This window comes from Cladophialophora carrionii (assembly GCF_000365165.1).
Source record: "Cladophialophora carrionii CBS 160.54 unplaced genomic scaffold supercont1.5, whole genome shotgun sequence".
Taxonomy (NCBI): Eukaryota; Fungi; Ascomycota; class Eurotiomycetes; order Chaetothyriales; family Herpotrichiellaceae; genus Cladophialophora; species Cladophialophora carrionii.
In genome coordinates, this window is record NW_008481830.1 from 2,924,432 (window position 1) to 2,945,078 (window position 20,647).

The following is a 20,647-nucleotide window of genomic DNA, read 5'->3' on the forward strand; positions in this document are numbered from 1 at the left end:
CGGCTAGTCATAAGACAATGCAGGAAGAAGATTGGTGCCTGCACAGGTTGGTAGAAGTCAGTTTCGCATTCATGGACAGTGCAGACCCATCGCCTCAATCTGGTCGCCTGGTAGCCGGTGTCATTGGTGCATAGGAATCGCCCTCTCATACTCTCCCCACCTGCAGCAATTCGAATCATACCGGGCAGCAGGGTCCCCCATAGTACTTTGTCTCACAAGCATCAGCCTTGTGGAATTGAACCGTTGGCAGGTTCAGGCCCAGACATTTCGCTCTCATGCCCTTCGGCTTCGCTGACTTCAGCAGGGTGGGCTTCTCCTGACCGAGCCGGAACCTCGGAAGCTTGCGGCATGTTGACTTGGCCCTCGGTGACAGGACTTTGTGGAGCTGGCGCGGGTGTGATCTGTCCGTCGCGAACCTGCTCCTCTCGAGATTTCTTCGCCAGCTCCGCTTCGTACTCACTTCAGGCACAGACCATGTCAGGCGAGGCGGGCCCCACTTGAGAAAAGGAGGAAGAAATACTGACTTACCATCGCGCTTGCTCGAGTCGGTGGATCCACTCGGCGGTAATCTTGAGCCGTTCTCTCACGCTCGTGGCGGGTAAAAGTGTGTACTTTTCTGTCTCAGCGATTGGGAGGACACTCGCGAGCCAATATGGGAAGGTTGCCGCATCCTCTGGGGGTTGCCCATACGCAGCGAGCACGCGTTGATGCAGCCAGCGCGCTGACCTTCCCTGCGCCTGTTGAATGAAATCGAGCCCGTATTCCAGAAGTTGTTGGGTGGGTAATCGCTGGATTCGACCAAGCTCATCGTCCTCCAGCGGCGTGGCTACACTCGTCTCTTGGGCCTCAATTGCCTCTTCCTCGTGGATGCTAATGTCATCCACGCGCTGTACTCGCCCAGTGAGATAACCATCAAGCATCGCTGTCTCTAGAGTTCGAAATTTGTACAATCCCCTTGTTTCCAGGAGGCTTCGACCGTCAGGCAACACCTCGACACGGTCAATGAACAAGACAGTCCCATACTCTTGCCAATGTGGGCCGCCTGGTTGATATTCGCGCTGAGGTTTGTACGCCAACATGCCAAACTTGCGTGTGCCGTTCTCCAGCACGCGCCGAATCATTAATCTGTATCTTGGCTCAAAAATGTGCAAAAACGTGGGCATCCGTGGATACGCCAACGTGCAGGGGAAAAGGGGCAAGTTGGTCTCTTCATCAATCATGTCTTCTTGTGCAGCAAGATCTTTTCTTGCTGTCAATAAGTCGGGGAAGAGATGGTGGATGAGGTCTGCCACCCTCTTATTGCTGGACTCTGCCTGCTGTGTGTGCGCCAGTGGCAGCAGGCGACGGCACATCGGACAGTGATTCGAGTGATCCATCGCCCGCGAAAGGCACCTTCGGCAGAAGGTGTGGCCACACGTGGTCGTCGAAGGATCCAGCATGACCTGATAACAGACTTGACATTCCAGTTCCGGTCGGACGACCTCTCTCAGATTCTCCAGAACGTTCACATCGACGGCTCGGATGGCGTCGGACGCTCCTCTGTCAACAGGCGTATATGCTACGCCCGAGTGGAAGTCCAACTCGCCCATGTCTGCCATGGTAAAGGTCGACACGATACGTCCTCCGTGCAGGACACGTGACCGCGGCATGACTTCCATCGCACTTTCAACCATTCGTGGCCAATTCAGCTTCTCTTCCAGCAGAAGCGAGATCTCCGGACTCTTGGACTTGTAGCTTGAGATGAAAGTCTTGACAATGTCCCCTATCTTGTTGAGCGTCACATCCGTTGCGCAGTCGCCCACCGAATGCTCCGACCCACAGGGCTCAAAAGGACATAAGAAGGCTTCTGATCGTCCCTCGACCACGGGATACGTAATGTTCTCTCGCTTATAGAGCGGCGGAAGACAAGGGCGACATAGGGTGTTGCCACATGGCAAGGTCATGGGCTCACGGAGCGGATATGAACAGTGCTCACACTGGAACAACTTGACGACATCTCGGGCCTGCTGATGGGCATCGAGCCCCTGCTGGGTCGTCGTTGCCGACTGTAGTCCATCACTCATCTGCGCAACTGCTGAGGGCGTGTTGCAAAATGGCTCAAGATGGTCCCCTTCTGTATAACCAGGAATAGTCAAAGCCGACTCCAAGTCGAGTCCATATGTATAGCCCCACTGCCCACCGGCCTTGTACGTCTACTCTTTCTAATTGCCCGAGACTGGTGATAATGGGGGGTATCGACCTGCTCGAGTGATCGATATGTGGGGTGCTCGTCGCAGGATTGGGCCGCGCTCAGCACGTTGGAGGGTGTTCGAGGCAAAGCCAGTCGGGCAGGCGCAAAGTCAGCACAGTCGAATATATCGTGAGAATGAAACCCAAGAAGATCCACCAACGAAGGCGGATTGTAGGGACGATGGCAGAGAAATGTAAGGGTAAAGCAGGCAAGGTGCATGAACACGGCCGCCAAATCGAGAGATCAACGACGTCGTAGACTTCAACAGACTTCAGTAAGTGGTATGGTAGCTTGCGGTAAACGCACGCCTATTCGAAGACCCAAGTAATGATCCGCATATATGTCAGGAACCGAGGCCAGCAGAGCCAGCGCGGCGGCGACTGTGGTGCCCGGCCGGTGGAGAGACCAAACCGTGGGCATGGCTAATTGCGTGATGAGCAGGACGAGTCATGGCGCAACAAAGGATCCATCAGCGTCCTGGCGACAAGGAGGAATCATTGATTGGCCGTGGTGGACGGCCGCAAACTGAGAGACGTTGTTCGCCACAGAAAACCGAGATGCGGGCACAATGTCGAGGGGACGTCGGGATCTGGACTTGACGAAGGGATCGAGAATAACGGTGATGAATGTAGCACAGCACGAAAAGGGAATCGCTTGCGGCACCGGACCCTGAAGAATGAGAGGACCGCAGCTGAGCAGACCCTCAGTGAGCTGTCAGTGAGCCCTCAGTGAACGCTCAGCGAACCCTCCACGACGCTCCTCGCCTCCATGCTCCAGGCCGGCGGGCCCGTGAAAGGCTTGGCAGCGCACAATGCCGCATCGAGTCCATGCCATCATCGATCTCTTGTCGTGTGGCACATGTGCACATGACAACCGAGCGAGCGAGCGAGCGAGCTCCGAGACAGCGGACAAGTACGAGGTATCACAGTACGGAGTACTCGCTAGGTACTAACTCGCATTCTTCTCGGAGCAGATGACCCCAGAAGTACTTACGGAGGACCCAGTCCTTTATTGCAGTGGTTGAATGATCCACGCGCTTCGCCGCCGGCTTTCTCCACTTGGACGACACGAGTACCATCTCACTGAAGGTTACAGCCACAGCCACTGGAACGACTGCTACCTGCTACCGGATGCAGACGAGCACCCAGGCCGTCCTTCAACACTTGCTCCACCAGCGCCGAGCAGAAACCATACCCAATTCATGATTCTGGCAGATGGCCACATAACATCTAATCCGCCGCCCTGTTTCGCCCGCTTCAGACCCGATGCCCAGAAGCTGCCTTCCTACTCGTACACAGTACAGACTTTAACCCAGGTGGACACGAGCCTCAGGGCGCGAGGAAAACCATAGTGATCATTTGATCCATGTTCTTCTCATGCTTCGACGAGCTTCTTGCCTCACCTGCTTGGCTCCCCTATCCCGTGTCGGATCCGGTGGAGTCGCCCATCTCTTCATCGAAAATAATCTTCCGCATCACACCCTTGTTGAACAAGTTCAAGATGTAATGCCGTGCTTGCAGGCGGTAATGATGGCTCTCCAGAATGACCAGCGTCTTTCGAAACATCTCAGTATCGCCGAAATGACTGGGTTGTTTAACCTTGAGGGTATGGAGATCGCCAGCGGCCTTTTTGTACATGACTGAGTTACCCATCTCCACAATGGACTTGAGTATTTTGGCCCGGACCGGGTTGTCGTCTGTTGTAGCGGTTTTGTATTTGACATCGTCCTGTGCCGATGGCGACTGCGGAACAGTCGAAGACCCAATCGATTTCTGACCAGTCAGCACGGGAACATCCAGATCACGAGTATCCGGACTTACCAAGCACAAAGTCTCGAGATTACGGGGTAAACACAGACCAAGGGATCGTCCTCGCGGGTCTAGTGTCGTCTCCCACCCGCTCTCTGCAAGCATCTCGAATCCATGAAGTGTGCGTGATATCAGACCGAGGACGAAGCAAGCTGTGCCGCGCATCGACATGACTTCCGCCCCCTCTGCGATCCTCACAATGGTATTGACCACATTCGCCTCTTCTAAGAATGGCGCGCCCAGGTCCATCGAGCCTATATTGCCCACGGCCCACATACACCCTTTCACTTTCGTCAGGACTTCCGGATCCTCCTCGTCGAGCCGGAAATCTCGAATGGTGGATGAAAACTCGTAGAAATGGCCAGACTGCTTCAGCAATCTGCATCCTTCCTCCGTCCTCGCGAGTTCGCGATAGAAATGCGGGGGTGCGATCCCAATTTCATGCAAGTCGACAACAGCTTCGTCGTTGAACTGCACCTTGTGGGTGTTGCCGTCCATATATGCTCGCAGGATAGAAGCCTCGACCAGGGCAACATACGCGTCGTTGCGGCCCAAGAACCAATCGTCCATTTCCTGCGTGATATAGTCGAGCCCGTTGAGATATCGGTAGCCGACAGAGGTGGACAGGAAGCGCAAGAGAAGAGGCGCTCCTAGCTCGCCCAGGTGATCGAGCGATGGCCTGCATTTGACCACATACTCCAGATGGCTACGTTGATTGCAAGCCTCTTCCAGAATCTTGACTGCGACCTCACAGACTTCGACGTCTGGGTCGTACAGCTGTGTGAGCACAAGTCGCACGGCCCAGTGAGAGCTTGAGCGGTCTTGCAATCCAGAGGAATACTGGACCCGCCCAACAGCATAGCGCCGAAGAAGCTTAGTGGCGAAGAGGCGAATGTCTTTGACTCCAGATGTTAGAGCTTTGGAAAGGATGACCCGCAGATGTGTATCGAGGGTGTAGTCCATGTTTCCGAGAAGTGCGCGAATCAGGTCATCGCGATCTCTTAACTCGACAAGATGGTAGAAAATATCCATCATGTGCCACTGCTCCATCAGCCGCATTCCTTCGGCAGAGTGGCTCAAGGCACCGAGCATGGCAAAATAACCCCCACTCAAAGTCTCAGCCATGTTATGACGCTCAAACAATGGATTCGACGAAGTGATCCCGCTGTGTGGATCAACTTGTGCAAGGCACTCTCCAATCTGCCGTAACAGCTTGTTCTCGGCGAGATATTGGATTCCGACTGAGGTTTGAGTCAACGTTCTCATCAACGCACAACCCGTGCGAACATAGCGTTGGTTAGGCCTGGTGTTCCGGATGGTGGAAAACCTGTATTTGAAAGGGCGAAAGAATCCCGCAAGCCTCTTCATAAATTTCGGCGATCTGATCGCTTCTTCCAACCTCTTCGGGACTGTCAGCGGACCTTCGACCAGGCCTTGGATTATTTCCCATTTCCATTTTATATACTGCGAATGGCCTGTTACCTGACTGTCGGCCATGGCTTGCCGGAATTGGTCGCCGTCCATCAACGCGGTGTATTTGGATCTCTCGTTGGTCTGTGGTCCGACAGCCAATTCATCAACATGTTCGCCTCGCCCGAACGCTGAGGCAGAGGTCTTGTTGAGCGCGCGATTGATGCTGTCAATCTGGTATATCATGCTCAGATTGATAGCTGATTTTTCGGAGCCGTAATCTGGCACATTAGGCACAAGGTCGCCTAGAACCTGAACGCCGGAGCTCATAGCCTGGGGTAAGGTGTGGTGAGCAAGCTTCAGCACTTCGGTGAGCAGGAGTGTCGTCTTCCTCTTCAACGCCAGATCCTCCTCAAGCTTGATCAAATCTACCAGAGCAGGGATTAGGCCAGCCTTCAAGAGGGCGGCCAACACAAAGGCTGAGAAGTGGCACGTCAAATCAAACCTGCCTTCGGCGTTGTAATCCACCAGTTGTCGTTGCGAGGGCTGCTCGGCCGGCAATGTGTTGATCCTCCCGTAAGTGGTGAGTCTCCTGCCCGCGAGATATGAGCTTGACCAAGAAGGCGGCTTGATACGGAGAATGTCAAAGAAGAGTTCCAGAACGATATCTCGCGACTGAGTGATGGGGTAGACCAATGAATCTATCAGCGACCGCAGAGGTGAAGCACCATTCATGGCGAGGAGGAGGAAGCCAGGCCAAGTCTTGAGCATTGCGGCAATTGCCTGAGCACACGTTTTGAGCTTCTCCTCATTGCCATTGAGCAGTAACGGGTCGGTGAAAGGCGCAAACATTGCTTCGAACTCTCGGCCAGTGTGCAGATACTTGCGTTGTTGAGGGTGGTCAAGGATATGGAGGAAGCTAGCCACCAGGCCTTCTGGGGCAGGGAAGGATCCATCTGCCAGCGCCTCGGTAAGGGTGCTCATGCCGTTCGCTGAAACGACAAGTTCTGTATGCTTTGTGAAAAGCTCTGCCAACGTCAACAGGCAGATATCCTTCAACCGGTCATCAGCAGCTTCGGCAACGGCAACTATGCTTCGGACCACGGCGCGAGATATCTCATAGACACCATCTTTGACGTCCAAGAACGCTCGTACAAACTTGACGGCTTGCTCTCGTTCCAGTAAGGCATTGGCTTTCTTGACCATGGACAAAATGACGAGTTCGTCGGTGTGGAGCGTTCGAATGGTCTGTAGCGACTTGCGATCGGCGATTGCATGGCGAGTCACTCTGTAGCCTGCGGCGATGACATCTGAGCTCTCGCTGAGCAACATCATTTGAACACGCACACTAAAGTCTTTCCAGGCGAGGTCATACTTCAGGCCCGGATTGCGCTTCAGGAGATCAACAAGCGCGTTTGCGCGTTCAATGTAATAGTCTGGAGGCATTCCGCCCGCCTCAAGCTGCTGGAGCGTCTCAGTCAAGACCACTGTGGGCGATTCGCTGTCGATAGATTCCGCAAGCATCTGCTCCTGGTTCTGACCAAGTGGAGGGGTTTTCAATGGACTGCCTCGAAAATAGCTGGAGAGCCTGGTTTGCGGAGGGGTCGTGGGAGTCTGAGAGCGCATGATTTCCTGGTCGAGTTCTTGCTTCAATTCAGCCAACTTCCTGTTGGAAGAGCCCAGCTCCATCTCCACCCGCTGTCGCTGTTCTTTTGTCTGCTTGTTGTTCTTGCTGAGGAGCGCTTCAAGCATGTTCTCAGTCCCCAATTTTATCTTCATCTCCTTTGCAATCTTGTCACGCACTGCAGCCTGTCGCTGCTCGGATGTAATCTGCCCATCCCCGTCCTTGTATGGTGGTGGCAACCGCGAGAAGGTTACACCTGCAACTTCGGTCTGAGGCGTCGTCCTTCCCGACTGCATGGCGCTTCTCAGGTCGGTGCTGAAGCTACCGGGAGGATTGGTCGGGGTGAGGGAGGAGATAAAGGCTTTCTGACCATATTGTGCACTTCCTCCAGATAACGAGCGGCCATCTTTGACCGAGGGACGTGTGAAGGCGGAAAAGTCATCGCTCTTCCTAGAGGTGTGTCGAATGTTGAAGCGTCCTTGAGTGGGTGTCACCGAGTATCCTGACGCTTGGTCTGAAGAGGCCATCGAGCCATGAAGGGTATCGTCCCTCTAATGGGCGGGTTGTCGACCGATCGCAGCGCGAAGAACACACATAGGCATCGACCGGTTCGACCGGTTCGACCGGGAAAGGAAAGAGATGACTGGTCAGTCGAAGAGGTCGAGATAAATCGGGGTTATCGGTCTATAGGAGCTGTAAAATTGGTGATATGTTCATGACCTCTGTGTAGCGGCAGTTCGATGTGCAATGTACCCGTGGTCACCGTCGATCTGCCTTGTACGGGAAGGGCGGCGGTCGCGCGCGAGTCGTTGCAGAAGAGAAATCTATTATGGTCTGTCGTGTTCATTCGTGATGGCCGGATGCGTCGTACTGAAGATGTGAGAAATGAGCGACGTTGGTGGAGGTCTATCATTCTACACAGCCCAATTCAGATCGTGCATGCATCTGGGTCTGAAGTTGTAACGCCAAATCGTCAAGCCACGCCAACGCAGCCGAGTCAGATTCGACCTTGACCCGTTAACGTTAGGGAGGCTTTCCCCGCACTCGATCTAGCCAGCTCCTGTGACTGTGGCACCTATGCGGTACCCGTAGGGGCATGCCAGGGGCACCAGTGCCTGGAAGGCCTCTGATGCTGTGCGAGTTGGGAAGCCACTGGAAGCCTGCTTCCATGCTGCCTCCCGCTGCTGACCACTCTTGGTCAACATCGCCGGTGCATCTATGATCGGGACTTTCCTTTCCCTTTTGCTCATTGCCCGGTACCTCGTACTAAATCACTGACCACATCGCCTCGTCGTTCTTCCGGCTCAGCATGAGCAAAAGGAACTTGAACCTGTCAGATGCCTTGAGGACCCCTCCCCACCGCTAACGTCATACCCAGAATCCAGCAGAACAGACCACTTAGGTACCTACTCGTAGACCACCCGTTGTGTCATATCAAGGCGGTGTTGAAATACACATGCACGACGGCGAGGAACTGACGCGCTGTTTTCCGCTGCTGAGCCCGTCAGGTGAGATTCGAGATCGGTTTGCCAGCGCCGCATCTGCAGGCCGAGCTCCTGTGTGCATATCCGGCGCGCCTCGGCGAGCTCCGTCAGGCTGGGGATTGTACGACATTGCGACTACGAGCGAGCTTCATGCTCGGTACACCAATCATTTGCGCTCAAGGAATCTGTGATCAACATTTTACCAACTCTTGGGCGATGTACGCTCGTGCAATTGGTGACTCCCGTCGTTCAATTTTGCTCTTGACCGCGTTGCCCCTCCGATAAGAAAGTCGATGCCATTGTTCTATAAAGATAAAGCTGTGACCAGTACTATACGGAGGAGACGGCGAACAAAGACATCTATTCACCCAAAACGAGCAAGCTTACTGTGAGCCACTGAAGCACCAGCAGCCGTTGTAGCATCAGTCCAGACACATACCCAAGATGCCTAGACTCGCAGCAGCTCGCTATGGCAAGGACAACATCCGTCTGTACAAGGTGGAGAGAGATGAAGCCACAAAAACACACACAGTCTACGAGATGACTGTCTGCGTGTTGTTGGAGGGCGAGATAGATGTATCGTGAGTCCTCCGGGTCATTGACGATCTGAGCAATGCTGACGCGAGGTAGATACACCAAAGCCGACAACAGCGTCGTGGTCGCAACCGACACGATGAAGAACACTACCTACATTATGGCGAAGCAGAATCCCGTCCACCCTCCTGAGCTCTTCGCCTCCATTCTGGGCACCCACTTCATCCAAACCTACAAACACATCCACACGGCCCACATCAGCATCATCCAACACAGGTGGACGCGCATGACCATAGACGGCAAGCCTCATCCTCACTCCTTCTTCCGCGACAGCAGCGAGAAGAGACTGGTACAAGCAGATGTTGTCGAAGGCAAGGGCATTGAGCTCAAGTCCGGCATCTCCGACTTGCTGGTCCTGAAGAGTACGGGCTCACAATTCCACTCCTTTGTCCGCAACGACTTCACCACACTCCCCGAAGTCTGGGATCGTATCCTCAGCACATCGGTGGATGCAAATTGGAACTGGTCAACCTTCTCCAGCCTGGAGGCCGTCAAGAAGAACGTCGTCAAGTTCGATGAGACATGGAGCAAAGCGCGAGAGATCACCTTCCGTCTTTTCGCGCTCGAGGAGAGCCCGAGCGTGCAGAACACAATGTACAAGATGTGCGAGCAGATTCTGGCTGCTCAACCTCTTCTTCAGACAGTCGACTACTCACTGCCTAACAAGCACTACTTCGAAATCGACCTTAGCTGGCACCACGGATTGAAGAATACCGGTAAAGATGCGGAAGTCTACGCTCCGCAGTCGGACCCCAACGGTCTGATTAAGTGCACAGTTGCACGAGATGAGCTTGTACCATCCGCGAAATTGTAGACCAACCCAGCCAGATACAGGAGGGACGAGTTGGAGTTTTGGGGTTTTTCGGCGGCGTCATCCAGCAAACCATAAAGCAAAGTGTACACATACCCGCAATGATATTCATACAAATCTGCAAAGTGACGCTTCTCTCTGCCGGTCGTTCTCCCAAACGCCCTTGCGATGCAAAGCAGCTCCATCTCCCCTCATAAAGAACTTTCCTTCGCATCCTTGCTTGCCTCAATTGCAGCCATAACCGGGCCCGTCTCCGGCTTATCCCCCGTGAATGGTCGGCCCTGAAATTTGACAATATTCGCCTTGTACGGATGTTTCGTGCCCTCGAATACCTTTAATCTCGCCAGTCTCTTGTCCCGCAGTCGATTCTTCGGCAACATTCCCCGAACGGCCTTCTTCAACACCTCACCTCCGCCCCATTTCTCGATCATCTTCTCCATAGACATTTGCTTTAGCGAGCCCGGACGCGTATTGTGCGTGTAGTATTGCTTTTGCTGGCGCTTTTTGCCCGTAACGTGGATGTCGTGGCAGCCGCAGGCCACGACGTAATCGCCGCAGTCGGTCGAAGGATCGTAGATGGGTTTATGCTTACCCATGAGGAAAGTCGCAATGCTGGAAGCCACGCGGCCCAGCGAGCGAGAGTCACTGCCTACGTCGATGTAGTGCCATGTGCGGGAGTAGGCCAGACGGGTCTGCCAAGTAATATTAGTTCTACTCTCCAGGCCTGAATGAAAGAAGCGAGTATACCTTGCCTATCGTTTGCGACATGGCGGGCTAGTGCTATCTTGACATCAGAGACCGAGGAGACGTCCGGCTGACAGATTCGCCGACAGTCCGCGAGGCTTAACCGTCCTAATAAGTGGTGGATGAGTCGATATCAAAATGTTTCTTCCGGCGAAAAGAAGAAGTCGCATCGCATCGAGCTTGCTTTCGTTTGTCGGGAGGAAGAAACTCCACTAGCGCCAAATGCGGCTTAGCTTGGTTACTGGACTTGGCGAGGCCCACCGCACTTGCGCTGCGAAATTCCTCGACCACGACGAAAGTTCGCACGACACACTACCATTCCACTGTATCAACTCTGCGCTCGCCGTCAGTCATCATGTCGGCCCCTCAGAGTGTACAGTGCTTCGGCAAGAAGAAGACAGCCACGGCAGTCGCCCACTGCAAGGTCAGCAACCCCAGTATACCGCCTCCTAGCGTCAAACAGGGAAGAAAAGAATTCAAGGACTGACCAGATAATGCGGCAACAGAAAGGCAAAGGCCTCGTCAAAGTCAATGGCCGACCCCTCAACCTCGTTCAACCTGAAATCCTCCGCTTCAAGGTAAGAGACAGCGAAAGAGAACGAACTTAACACTTTAAAAATCCGTCCACCACCTTATCCGAGAATGAAACCGCTCCAACCACCACCGTCCCAGGCAGATCCTGACACATCGCGATTTCTAGGTCTACGAGCCCCTCCTGATCCTCGGCCCCGAGCGCTTCAGCGAAGTCGACATCCGGGTCCGCGTCACTGGCGGCGGCCACACCTCGCAAATCTACGCCATCCGCCAGGCCATCGCCAAGTCGATCGTGGCTTACTACCAGAAATACGTCGACGAGTACACCAAGAACCAGCTGAAGCAGGCGCTGGTGCAGTATGATCGTACGTTACTGGTTGCGGACAACAGACGGTGTGAGCCCAAGAAGTTTGGTGGTCCCGGCGCCAGGGCGCGGTATCAAAAATCGTATCGTTGAGCGTCTCATGCGGGTGTGCGCGGCGATGGCGGTTGTGGTGCGAATGGAATGGCTGGGGATTGTGCTGCGGTTGTGATGCTGGTGAATTCCGGCGAGGATGTCCACGCCTTGGGGATCATGTGGATTCCAGGACCGTGACGCGAGCTTGGGCTTGTTCCAGCATTGACGGAGGGGAACGGAGCATGCATGAGTCGGCAAAATCAAGGGTGAAATTGCTGTGCTATCATAGAAAGCAAAGCGGCGCCCAACTGCGACGTGACGGCTACCCAGTTAAGGGTTTGCGTCCACCAATCGAGCGAAACACAATTATTCAGTTCAATAGGGTATTCCATTGTACTGTGTTGCAGACAGTCGTCGACATCGAAATTTATGGCGCCTGTCCTCGCTGACGCTCTATGTTTCCACAATAACTGGAGCATACTCGCCGGTTTCCTCATCTTCATCAACACCGGGCATAGTCACCTCGATCCTCTCGCCGTCTTCCAATTCCAACATCCCGCGCCGTAAAAGATCCCGCTCACTCTGCCAACCGTACTTGTCCTCAAACAACTTCTGCAGGTCGGCAACCTCTTTCTTCAACATCTCCCTTTCCCCCTCGGCCGCCTCATCTACCACACTCCTGAACCTTGCCCACAGCGACCGTAACCAGGAACTGGCATTCTCGTCTTTGAGATCGAACAGCCCGCCTTCGACATCTTCGACATGTGTCACTTGTAGCCGTAGGACTTTGAGCATCTGCACAAAATACTCCTCGACCTCATCCAACCCCGTTTGACAGGTGAAGAAGACAGAAAGTAAGCGCTTCCATTGCTCCAGACAGCTGTAATTTGCGAGAGTGAGGACCATTAGGAAGCAGAATTGCAGTTCGCCGAGTATTTCTCGCGCACCGAATACTCTGTTCTTGCCCTCCGGGGTGACATTTTCGATAAGATGGTTCAAGTACCAGCTTCGATCTCGTGCCCGGTCGGTTCTGATTCGACCGACGTCGCCCTCGGCCCAGGTCTGCTTGAGGTTGATAGACAGAAGATTGAGCGGCAGTTGGTCAAGGACATTGGAGACCTCCAGATGCGAAAGGCCGGGAACGGTTTCGGTATCATCTGGCGCCGAGGAGACCGATGACACAAGCCAGTCTGAGGATAGCACGCGATTGAGTAAGGAAGGAGTGACATGAGCGGTCATGGCAGGCCAGTCTGTGGATCCTGCGCGGCCCTCGTCTGGTGAATGGCGATTCTTCCCATCATCAGCGTCTTCAGTCTCGGCTTCGCGAGCGGCCAAGTCTGATGTCGCATTCTGTAGAGCAACGTAATCGACCAGACCCCGTCCATTTGAGGCCAAAGAGGTTGCATTCTGCGCGGAGGGATCCTTCTGGCCCACCAATTCAAGACTCTCAGTATCCCTATTCCAACTTAGGACATGAGTCTCTGCAGTTGCGCCAAGTTTCAGCCATCTGCCGTGGCGGATTGACAGTGACGCGTCAGTCCCTGTGTACAGGAAGTGGAGGCCTGACGGAACTTTCGTGATGCCGAGAAAGTTGGGTGAGGAGTTGAAGGACAGCAAGTCTAAGCCTACAAAGGTTTTGGGCGGGAGCGAGAGGATGATCAAGGTCGAGGCCATCTTATTTCTTGAAGATGCCGGGATACTGTAGTTAGAGGGTGACGGTCTACGGGACGAGGAGGTCGCGAGAATTTTTTGGCTTTCATTGATTTATTTCATCATGCCTCCGGACTTCCCCATGCGACCGTTGGTCGCAAGGAAGCCACCGGCTGAAGACCAGGCAGAGGAGCCGTTCTTCGCGTATTTGTGCTCGATTTCAAACATTCCTGCCTCCACAGAGTTTGAAGTTCTACCGCAAAGGTGTGCAAGTAGTAAAATAGATGCCATGCACGAGCGAGTCCCACACACATTCACAGACGACGACCACGGCGACCACCCTTGCGTCTCGTGCTGTCAGACGGCGTGGGAGTTACATCCTCAATTCTTCCGATCTTCATTCCTGAGCGGGCCAAAGCACGGAGAGCTGACTGGGCACCTGGACCAGGGGTCTTTGTGCCATTTCCACCGGTAGCTCGGATCTTGATGTGCAGAGCAGTGATGCCCAGTTCCTTGCAGCGCTGTGCGACATCTTGAGCTGCCAACATGGCGGCGTAGGGAGAGGATTCGTCACGGTCGGCCTTGACTTTCATGCCTCCGGTAACTCGGCAGATGGTTTCGCGGCCACTGGAATCATCCAGATTGTTAGCCTATGGGCCATCTGAGCCTCCCTGGGAAGTGTCGTTCGACGTTTCTTGTTCTTTTCACTTACGAAAGATCGGTGACATGGACGAAGGTATCGTTGAAGGATGCGAAGATGCGGGCAACGCCGAAGACGAGTTCACCTGTCCGACGAGATCTCAAATCAGCCCTCAGCTCATACATGGTCAGGTCCTGCAGTTCACTCACCCTCGCGGACCTGTGGACCTAGCGAGACATTCTCGGTTGCGGCGCGCTCGATCTTCTTCTTGGGAGCCATTCTGAGGAGTCACTGGTGGTGTTGTCGGTGTAAAGGCGGAGGTTGGAAATAATTTCGTTGTCAATGAATTTCAAACGTGGAAAATGGTGGTGCGGTCGCAGTGGAGCCGGGGTTTAGCCAGTCAGCTTGCTCCACCTCTTGGCGCCAACGCGCGTCAGGGCCAAACAAATCTTTCGTGTCGGGAGATTTTCTGTCAAGAACAGCTCGAAGCCCTACACATCAGTCGTGGATAAAGATGGCACATCTCCGCCAGGTAGTGTGAGTCATGCTCTACCTCTTGATGAACTGGAAGCGCATATTCGGCTTTGTGCCGTCAACCTGCTCTTTCTCCAGCACAGCTCTTGAATTCTGAGACACGCAAAATTTCGGTCTTGCCTCTGCTGCCATGGAGCACATCACGGTTGGGATCATTGGGATGGGGGACATGGGTCGCATGTATGCGAGGAGGTTTAGTCAAGCAGGCTGGAGGTAGGCATCTGCTGCGTAGTCTTCTAAAGATACGCCTCGATGTGGTTTCAGACAGGTACGTTCCAATTGTGTCCATCCTCACCATCGCATGATGACTCCGAGTGCATTTGGCTCGAGCATGGTCGTTCGCGATATAGCTTCATCATTCTGATGTTGCCTTCTATCCCGGCGTCTATCACTGATGTAAACTCCTCGCTACCTTACTTTTTCCTTGTCTGAAGATCAACCCGCATTGCCACCGTCCAATCAATTCCAAATGTGAGCCTCAGCTGACTCCTGTATTGCAGACATCAAACGCGTTCCTGTTTCACAGTCAGGTGCTAGGGCTGATAGATCGCACGTAGAGTCAACGCCTGTGACCGTCCCGACAAGTTCCAAACACTCCGGGAAGAGTACGAGAATGAGGTTCGTGTCATCAGCAGAGTTGATGAACATGATTGACAAAAGATAGAAAGGAATAAATATCTTACCCAATGGTCACCTTGTTTCCAGAGCAAGCGACTGGATCATCTACAGCGTCGAGGCTGAGCTCATTGAGAAAATCGTCGCCGAGTATGGTCCGTCAACCAAAGTTGGCGCTATAGTTGGTGGACAGACCTCCTGTAAAGCCCCCGAGCTGGCTGCGTTTGATAAGTATCTGCCCGGTGATGTTGAAATCGTCTCTTGCCATTCCCTACATGGGCCAGCAGTAGACCCAGCGGGTCAGCCTCTTGTGGTCATCCAACACCGCGCGACACAGAAGAGTGTCGATCTCTGTGTTCGGGTCCTATCTTGTCTGAACTCGACTTTCGTCTTCCTCTCGGGCGAAAAGCATGATCGGATCACAGCAGACACACAAGCTGTCACGCATGCGGCCTTTCTGAGCATGGGCACGGCATGGGCAGCAAACAATCAGTTTCCCTGGGAGATCGACCGATACGTCGGGGGCATTGAGAACGTCAAGATCAACATCACGTTGCGAATCTATGCAAACAAGTGGCACGTCTACGCTGGTCTCGCAATCCTCAACCCTGCCGCTAAGCAGCAAATTCGCCAGTATGCCCAGTCGGTCACAGAACTCTACAAGCTCATGCTGGGCGGTCACCGAGAGGAGTTATCTCGCAGGATCAAGACTGCAGGTGCCGCTGTGTTCTCCAAAGACGCAGCGAATCAGAATCTGTTGCTGGGCGATGAAGTACTGGACAAGTTCTCGCTCTCGAAAAGACCAGATAAAAGAACGCCAAACAACCACCTCAGCCTGTTGGGCATTGTTGATTGTTGGTGGAAACTCGGCATTGTCCCGTACGACCATATGATTTGTTCTACACCTGTGAGTGGCCCTACCATCGCAAGTTGTCACGTTTCTATTTCTGACGGTCCCACCAACAGCTATTCCGCATATGGTTGGGCGTTACCGAATATCTCTTTCGCAATGAGACCATGCTGGATGAGGTCATCAACACAGCGATCGAGGATAACACTTTCCGTTCAGACGATCTCGAATTCACTTTCGCGGCAAGAGTAAGTCCTCACCCTCGGACCGGACCCGACTCCTTTCATACGCAGATGTGGAATTGATTATCGGTCGTCGGTCGGCATGGTGATTTGAAATCACCCCTCCAATTGCCCGAGATTGGAAGGCACAGTGATAGATGCATGCATGAATGTTGAGCGCTAACAACATGTGTCGTCATGTAGGCGTGGTCCGACTGTGTCTCGTTTGGCGCATTTGAAGCTTATCGCGACCGATTCGAGAGCATCCAGCAATACTTTGCTCCCCGGTTCCCCGACGCTGTAAGACTTGGGAACGAGATGATCAAAGAGATCATGTTGAAGACGAGTTGACCTACTTCTTCTGCTCGGGGTGTCATGCACGTCAGCTGGGTTGAAGGGCCATAGGTATTACGAAAAATGTCCACTGCTTGCACGCATGCAGGCCGCTGACATCATGAACGACAAGGACAGCTCACACTCTCAAAGCAGCTGTGGCGCCGGGCAACCACCGGCTTCAGGATCACGGTCAGTGCAGAGATTAATCTTCCTTCTGTGGGATGGAACAGGAAGCACTGTCTTGCAATTTGACGACCAATCAAGCAAGACGATCACGGATTCCAAAAGCAATGAGCTGCGTGTATTGGTCCTTGCACGGCTGACTATTGCATGTTGACTACGCAGCTGAAGTTCTCTCATAACTCGTCGCTTGGTTTGATTGCATTAGCGTCGATCACCGCAAGTATGATGATTGGGTGTCGACTAGTTCCATGCCTTTCAGAAGTGGTCACACAAGTTGTGCTGGTGTTCGTGATTAGAAATGGAAGGGACGGGAAAGCCTGCCTGCGCTGTGTTATCTCCTTGACGATACGACCGGAAAGCGGTTGACGAACTTCCCAAACAGGCAATTTAGCTATTTTGCTCTGCTAGCCAGGTCAGAACTTAGATCTGGGCAGCGGTCGCCGGCCGAGCATTTCCGCAGAGAATGGAGTAGCTGGGTCGAAGTCACGGCGATCATGTTTTAACGTACAGAGTACCATCTAGACAACGGCCACTACTGTCAACGGTAGTTGGGCCTCGTCGCTGTGCCCCGAAGGAAGTGGCGCCACTCGTCTTCGTGCGTCCATAGCATGACGTACGCATTGACTTGCCGCAGAATCCTCTGATTCACGGTGCTCGGGATGAAGAACACGTTGACTGGGTACCTTGTAGCCGGTCCAGGTCGGGGTGTCAAGATAGCCAACCACCCATCGCGACCATGGACATGGGCTTGACTCCGTGCAAATTCCTACTCGTACTCGTAACTCGACCGACTGCCCAGCTCTTCCCACGCTGCTGGCCAACCAATTCGTTATAGATTACGAGGACGGCTTGACGTCGCGGAGAGGAATTGTCGCCAAGCCTTCTGTTAGTGCGATAGAGGCGCGCTAAGCGCATTAAAGCCGGACAGGCGTGGCTCAAGCTCAAGCGGATTCGCGGATTGGACCCGCCCATTCGCTAGGACTCGCCCAGCCCGCTTGCCCCTCTGGGCGTCCATCCCGTTTCAGCACCGGCTCCGGCAATTTGCCATGGACCCCGTGTGGGTTGTTTCTATTTATTCCTCGTGATCCAGCCTTGTCCGTCTGAACGCTCCGGGGTCACTCCGTCCGGGTGGTGCGAGCATGTTTTGTGATTGTGGGCAACAGATCATCTCTCCGATCTGAGGTGATGCAAGAATAATGTTGGCCCACCGATGGCCAGTCCATTCACCAGGGACAAGATAAGTCTGTTGCAGGTGCCGCGTAATGGCCATGCGCATCTGCCAGGGGCGGGAACGGGATTCCTGTAACAGGGGGCGGCTAGTGTTTTAAGGCAAGCCTTGTCACTTGTCGCGGTACTCCAGCCCCTTGGCAAGCCATGGGACACGCAATCCCGCACTCTGGCTGTGCAATCTGCCCTGTATTCGAGGGGTTCTAACTTTCGGCCTCTCGTTGCGCCTCGACTCCAGACGGGAACGCCATTAAAAACCCTTTGGATTCCATTCGCGCGTCCCAACCTCGAAAACCTACCGTGACGCGTTAAATTGGGCAGAGGAGTAGCCCCTTGATAAATCTCAGGTTCTCGCAGACCCACGTTCTTACAGAGCACATATACATATCACCCCTGAGCCTCTGTCCCATTCCTGGGTATCCCATCTTTCATCAACGTCGGCTCGTCTCGTGTCAAGACGCGATGGTCCGGCCAAGCGTCTTGGCCAGCATGGCCTTCGGTATGGCTGCTCTTCCTCCGTCCATAAAGCGCTGATTCTGATAGAGGACATGTATAGTGGCTAGCTCGGCAGCACAGTTCGCACAGTTTGTCTCCGACCAATATGCTTTATCGGTCAACATTCCCTCAGATACAGCCTCGTCAGGGAGCGGCTCGATCTTTGTCCAGATCAGCGCGCCGAGCGGGACACAATGGATCGGTTTCGGGCAAGGCTCGCGCATGGCTGGTGCCAACATGCTCGTCGTCTATGCCGCCGACAGCACGAACGTGACCGTCTCTCCCAGATTAGGTACTGGCCACGTTCAACCCGACTTCAACCCGGACGCGTCCATTTCAGTCCTAGAAGGAAGCGGTATCACATCAGATGGCACTCTCGTGGCCAACATCCGTTGCGACTCCTGCCTGAGTTGGAGTGGGGGCAGCATGAGTGCAACCGATAGCTCAAGCAGTTGGATCTTTGCCTACAGAGACGGAGACCCGCTCGACTCGACCGATCAGAGCGCCGGAATTTCACAGCATGGAAACACTGGTGGTTTCACGCTGGACTTAACTCAAGGTATTGGTGGCAGCTCTTCAAATCCGTTCGTGGCGGCGGCGGCAGCGCCATCAGCAACTGAATCCGGCTCTCCATCACAAACCGCAAGTGGAACGCAGGCCCCCGAAACAGAGACTGGCACAGCTACCACCAGTACGGTGGCCACGGCGACTGGCCCAGTCTCCAACCCTATCGCAAGCTCCGACCCTTCATCATCGGGTGCAACTGTGAGCAGCGGCCCCGACAACAGTGTCCGAATCGGCCACGCCACCATCATGTCTCTGGTCTTTGTCGTGCTGTTCCCCTTGTCAGCATTGACACTCTATCTGCCATATAGCAATAAAGTTCGACACATTCACGCTCCACTGCAAGTTGTCACCATCATCCTCATGCTTGCCGGTCTCAGCCTAGGAGTCAGACTCGGACATCAGGTTGACAATCTGGACGGCTACCACATGGTCCTCGGCTATCTTCTCGTCGCGTGGATGGTCGCTTTCCAACCGATTTTGGGCCTACTTCAGCATCTCCACTTCCGCAAGGTCGGCAACCGCAGCATCTCAGGTCACGTGCACCGCTGGGTTGGTCGTGTCTTGATGCTTTTGGGCGTCGTCAACGGCGGCCTAGGATTCAGGACCGCCGGTTCCCTCGGCACCGATAACGTCCCTAGCTCTGGGGTTGCCGTCTACAGCGTCTTCGCCGTCGTCGTGGCCTTGATCTACGTTGGGGTGTTGGTATGGCCAAAATCATCACCAAAGGGAGAGTTTGCTCAAGCTCTCCCGGGCGAGAAGGCCCGACCGCGAACGGACGGCTATGAGATGCATAGCCGCTCGCCTGGCGGTCGCCGCATGTGATCGACTGGCCTGTCGCGTCACCAGCTTCCACAAGAGAACGCCAAAAGTTCAGATAGACCATGTCTACTCACGATTTTTATACGCCATCTTCAAAGATGATAAATGACTCGATCTGGTATCGGATTGGATTAGGATGGGACAGCAATCGCCATCGACGACTGAATGTTATTACTAGAGCGAATGACTTCACCAGCAACTGGTCTTGTCTCGAGAGACAGCCTCAGTTGGTTTTCCTCCGACTCGGTGAGCCTTCGAGGGGCCTTCGAGATCTCTTAGCTAGTTAAAAAAGGAAGCCTCAGCAATTCAGCTTCTGATCATTCCAATTAATTACGAGTCCTGGCGGTTATTCGTTTCGGAAAAAGCACCCAGCCAAGAACAAAGCGTGAAAGGTCTGTTCTGCTCTACTGTGCTGTACCCTCTGCCATTTCCCAAACGTGACTCAATTTTCTGTTCAAGTTGACGACCACCTTCGCGGAAGAATCCGTTGCTTGAAGAAACGGAGAACTGCTCAAGACGACTCATCGAGTCTTCAGTCCCAAATGTCCGGTGGCTGGAAGATCATTTCTCCGGTCTCCGGAAGAACATTCCTCCGGGTAGCCTGCAACAACTGAGATCATCGTCACCCTGCCATTACCATCGCTTGAGCTGCGCTTCAGCTGCGCTCCAGCTGTACTTCTGACCCCGCAACACAGTCGTATACCCCAGTACGATGCGGACGTATGGGCCCTTCTCTGCTTGTGCGGCTCAAATCGCTTGCGGCTATTTACACAGCATTGAACTGACGATCATTGCCCCCTCGAGCTCCACACGGTGTCCTTGCATATTCATCCGCCTTCTTGCCCAGGCCACTTCAGGCAGGTCCAGACAACAT

General features: G+C 53.9%; 9 protein-coding genes across 9 annotated transcripts; 4 read left to right on the top strand and 5 right to left on the bottom strand.

Annotated features, from left to right (window-relative positions):
• Positions 1 to 221: 221 nt before the first annotated feature.
• On the bottom strand, positions 222 to 2,063 carry G647_06879 (uncharacterized protein; the record flags this gene model as incomplete). Its single annotated transcript, XM_008731198.1, has 2 exons — positions 222 to 459; positions 529 to 2,063. The coding sequence occupies 2 exons, from the start codon at positions 2,061 to 2,063 to the stop codon at positions 222 to 224; spliced, it is 1,773 nt and encodes a 590-aa protein (XP_008729420.1).
• Positions 2,064 to 3,645: 1,582 nt separating this feature from the next.
• On the bottom strand, positions 3,646 to 7,599 carry G647_06880 (uncharacterized protein; the record flags this gene model as incomplete). The annotated part of the gene is made up of 2 exons (XM_008731199.1): positions 3,646 to 4,002; positions 4,051 to 7,599. 2 exons carry the CDS (start codon positions 7,597 to 7,599, stop codon positions 3,646 to 3,648), a joined length of 3,906 nt encoding a protein of 1,301 aa, XP_008729421.1.
• A 1,401-nt stretch (positions 7,600 to 9,000) lies between these two features.
• Positions 9,001 to 9,964, top strand: G647_06881 (uricase; the record flags this gene model as incomplete). The annotated part of the gene is made up of 2 exons (XM_008731200.1): positions 9,001 to 9,137; positions 9,187 to 9,964. The coding sequence occupies 2 exons, from the start codon at positions 9,001 to 9,003 to the stop codon at positions 9,962 to 9,964; spliced, it is 915 nt and encodes a 304-aa protein (XP_008729422.1).
• Positions 9,965 to 10,152: 188 nt separating this feature from the next.
• Positions 10,153 to 10,729, bottom strand: G647_06882 (ribosomal protein L13; the record flags this gene model as incomplete). The annotated part of the gene is made up of 2 exons (XM_008731201.1): positions 10,153 to 10,653; positions 10,709 to 10,729. The coding sequence occupies 2 exons, from the start codon at positions 10,727 to 10,729 to the stop codon at positions 10,153 to 10,155; spliced, it is 522 nt and encodes a 173-aa protein (XP_008729423.1).
• A 331-nt stretch (positions 10,730 to 11,060) lies between these two features.
• On the top strand, positions 11,061 to 11,696 carry G647_06883 (40S ribosomal protein S16; the record flags this gene model as incomplete). Its single annotated transcript, XM_008731202.1, has 3 exons — positions 11,061 to 11,129; positions 11,212 to 11,283; positions 11,406 to 11,696. The coding sequence occupies 3 exons, from the start codon at positions 11,061 to 11,063 to the stop codon at positions 11,694 to 11,696; spliced, it is 432 nt and encodes a 143-aa protein (XP_008729424.1).
• Positions 11,697 to 12,089: 393 nt separating this feature from the next.
• On the bottom strand, positions 12,090 to 13,310 carry G647_06884 (uncharacterized protein; the record flags this gene model as incomplete). Its single annotated transcript, XM_008731203.1, has 1 exon — positions 12,090 to 13,310. The coding sequence occupies one exon, from the start codon at positions 13,308 to 13,310 to the stop codon at positions 12,090 to 12,092; it is 1,221 nt and encodes a 406-aa protein (XP_008729425.1).
• A 290-nt stretch (positions 13,311 to 13,600) lies between these two features.
• G647_06885 (40S ribosomal protein S14) lies at positions 13,601 to 14,205 on the bottom strand (the record flags this gene model as incomplete). The annotated part of the gene is made up of 3 exons (XM_008731204.1): positions 13,601 to 13,913; positions 13,999 to 14,071; positions 14,136 to 14,205. 3 exons carry the CDS (start codon positions 14,203 to 14,205, stop codon positions 13,601 to 13,603), a joined length of 456 nt encoding a protein of 151 aa, XP_008729426.1.
• An 868-nt stretch (positions 14,206 to 15,073) lies between these two features.
• G647_06886 (uncharacterized protein) lies at positions 15,074 to 16,497 on the top strand (the record flags this gene model as incomplete). The annotated part of the gene is made up of 4 exons (XM_008731205.1): positions 15,074 to 15,078; positions 15,166 to 15,982; positions 16,042 to 16,173; positions 16,351 to 16,497. The coding sequence occupies 4 exons, from the start codon at positions 15,074 to 15,076 to the stop codon at positions 16,495 to 16,497; spliced, it is 1,101 nt and encodes a 366-aa protein (XP_008729427.1).
• A 1,884-nt stretch (positions 16,498 to 18,381) lies between these two features.
• Positions 18,382 to 19,776, top strand: G647_06887 (uncharacterized protein; the record flags this gene model as incomplete). Its single annotated transcript, XM_008731206.1, has 2 exons — positions 18,382 to 18,391; positions 18,449 to 19,776. The coding sequence occupies 2 exons, from the start codon at positions 18,382 to 18,384 to the stop codon at positions 19,774 to 19,776; spliced, it is 1,338 nt and encodes a 445-aa protein (XP_008729428.1).
• Positions 19,777 to 20,647: the final 871 nt, after the last annotated feature.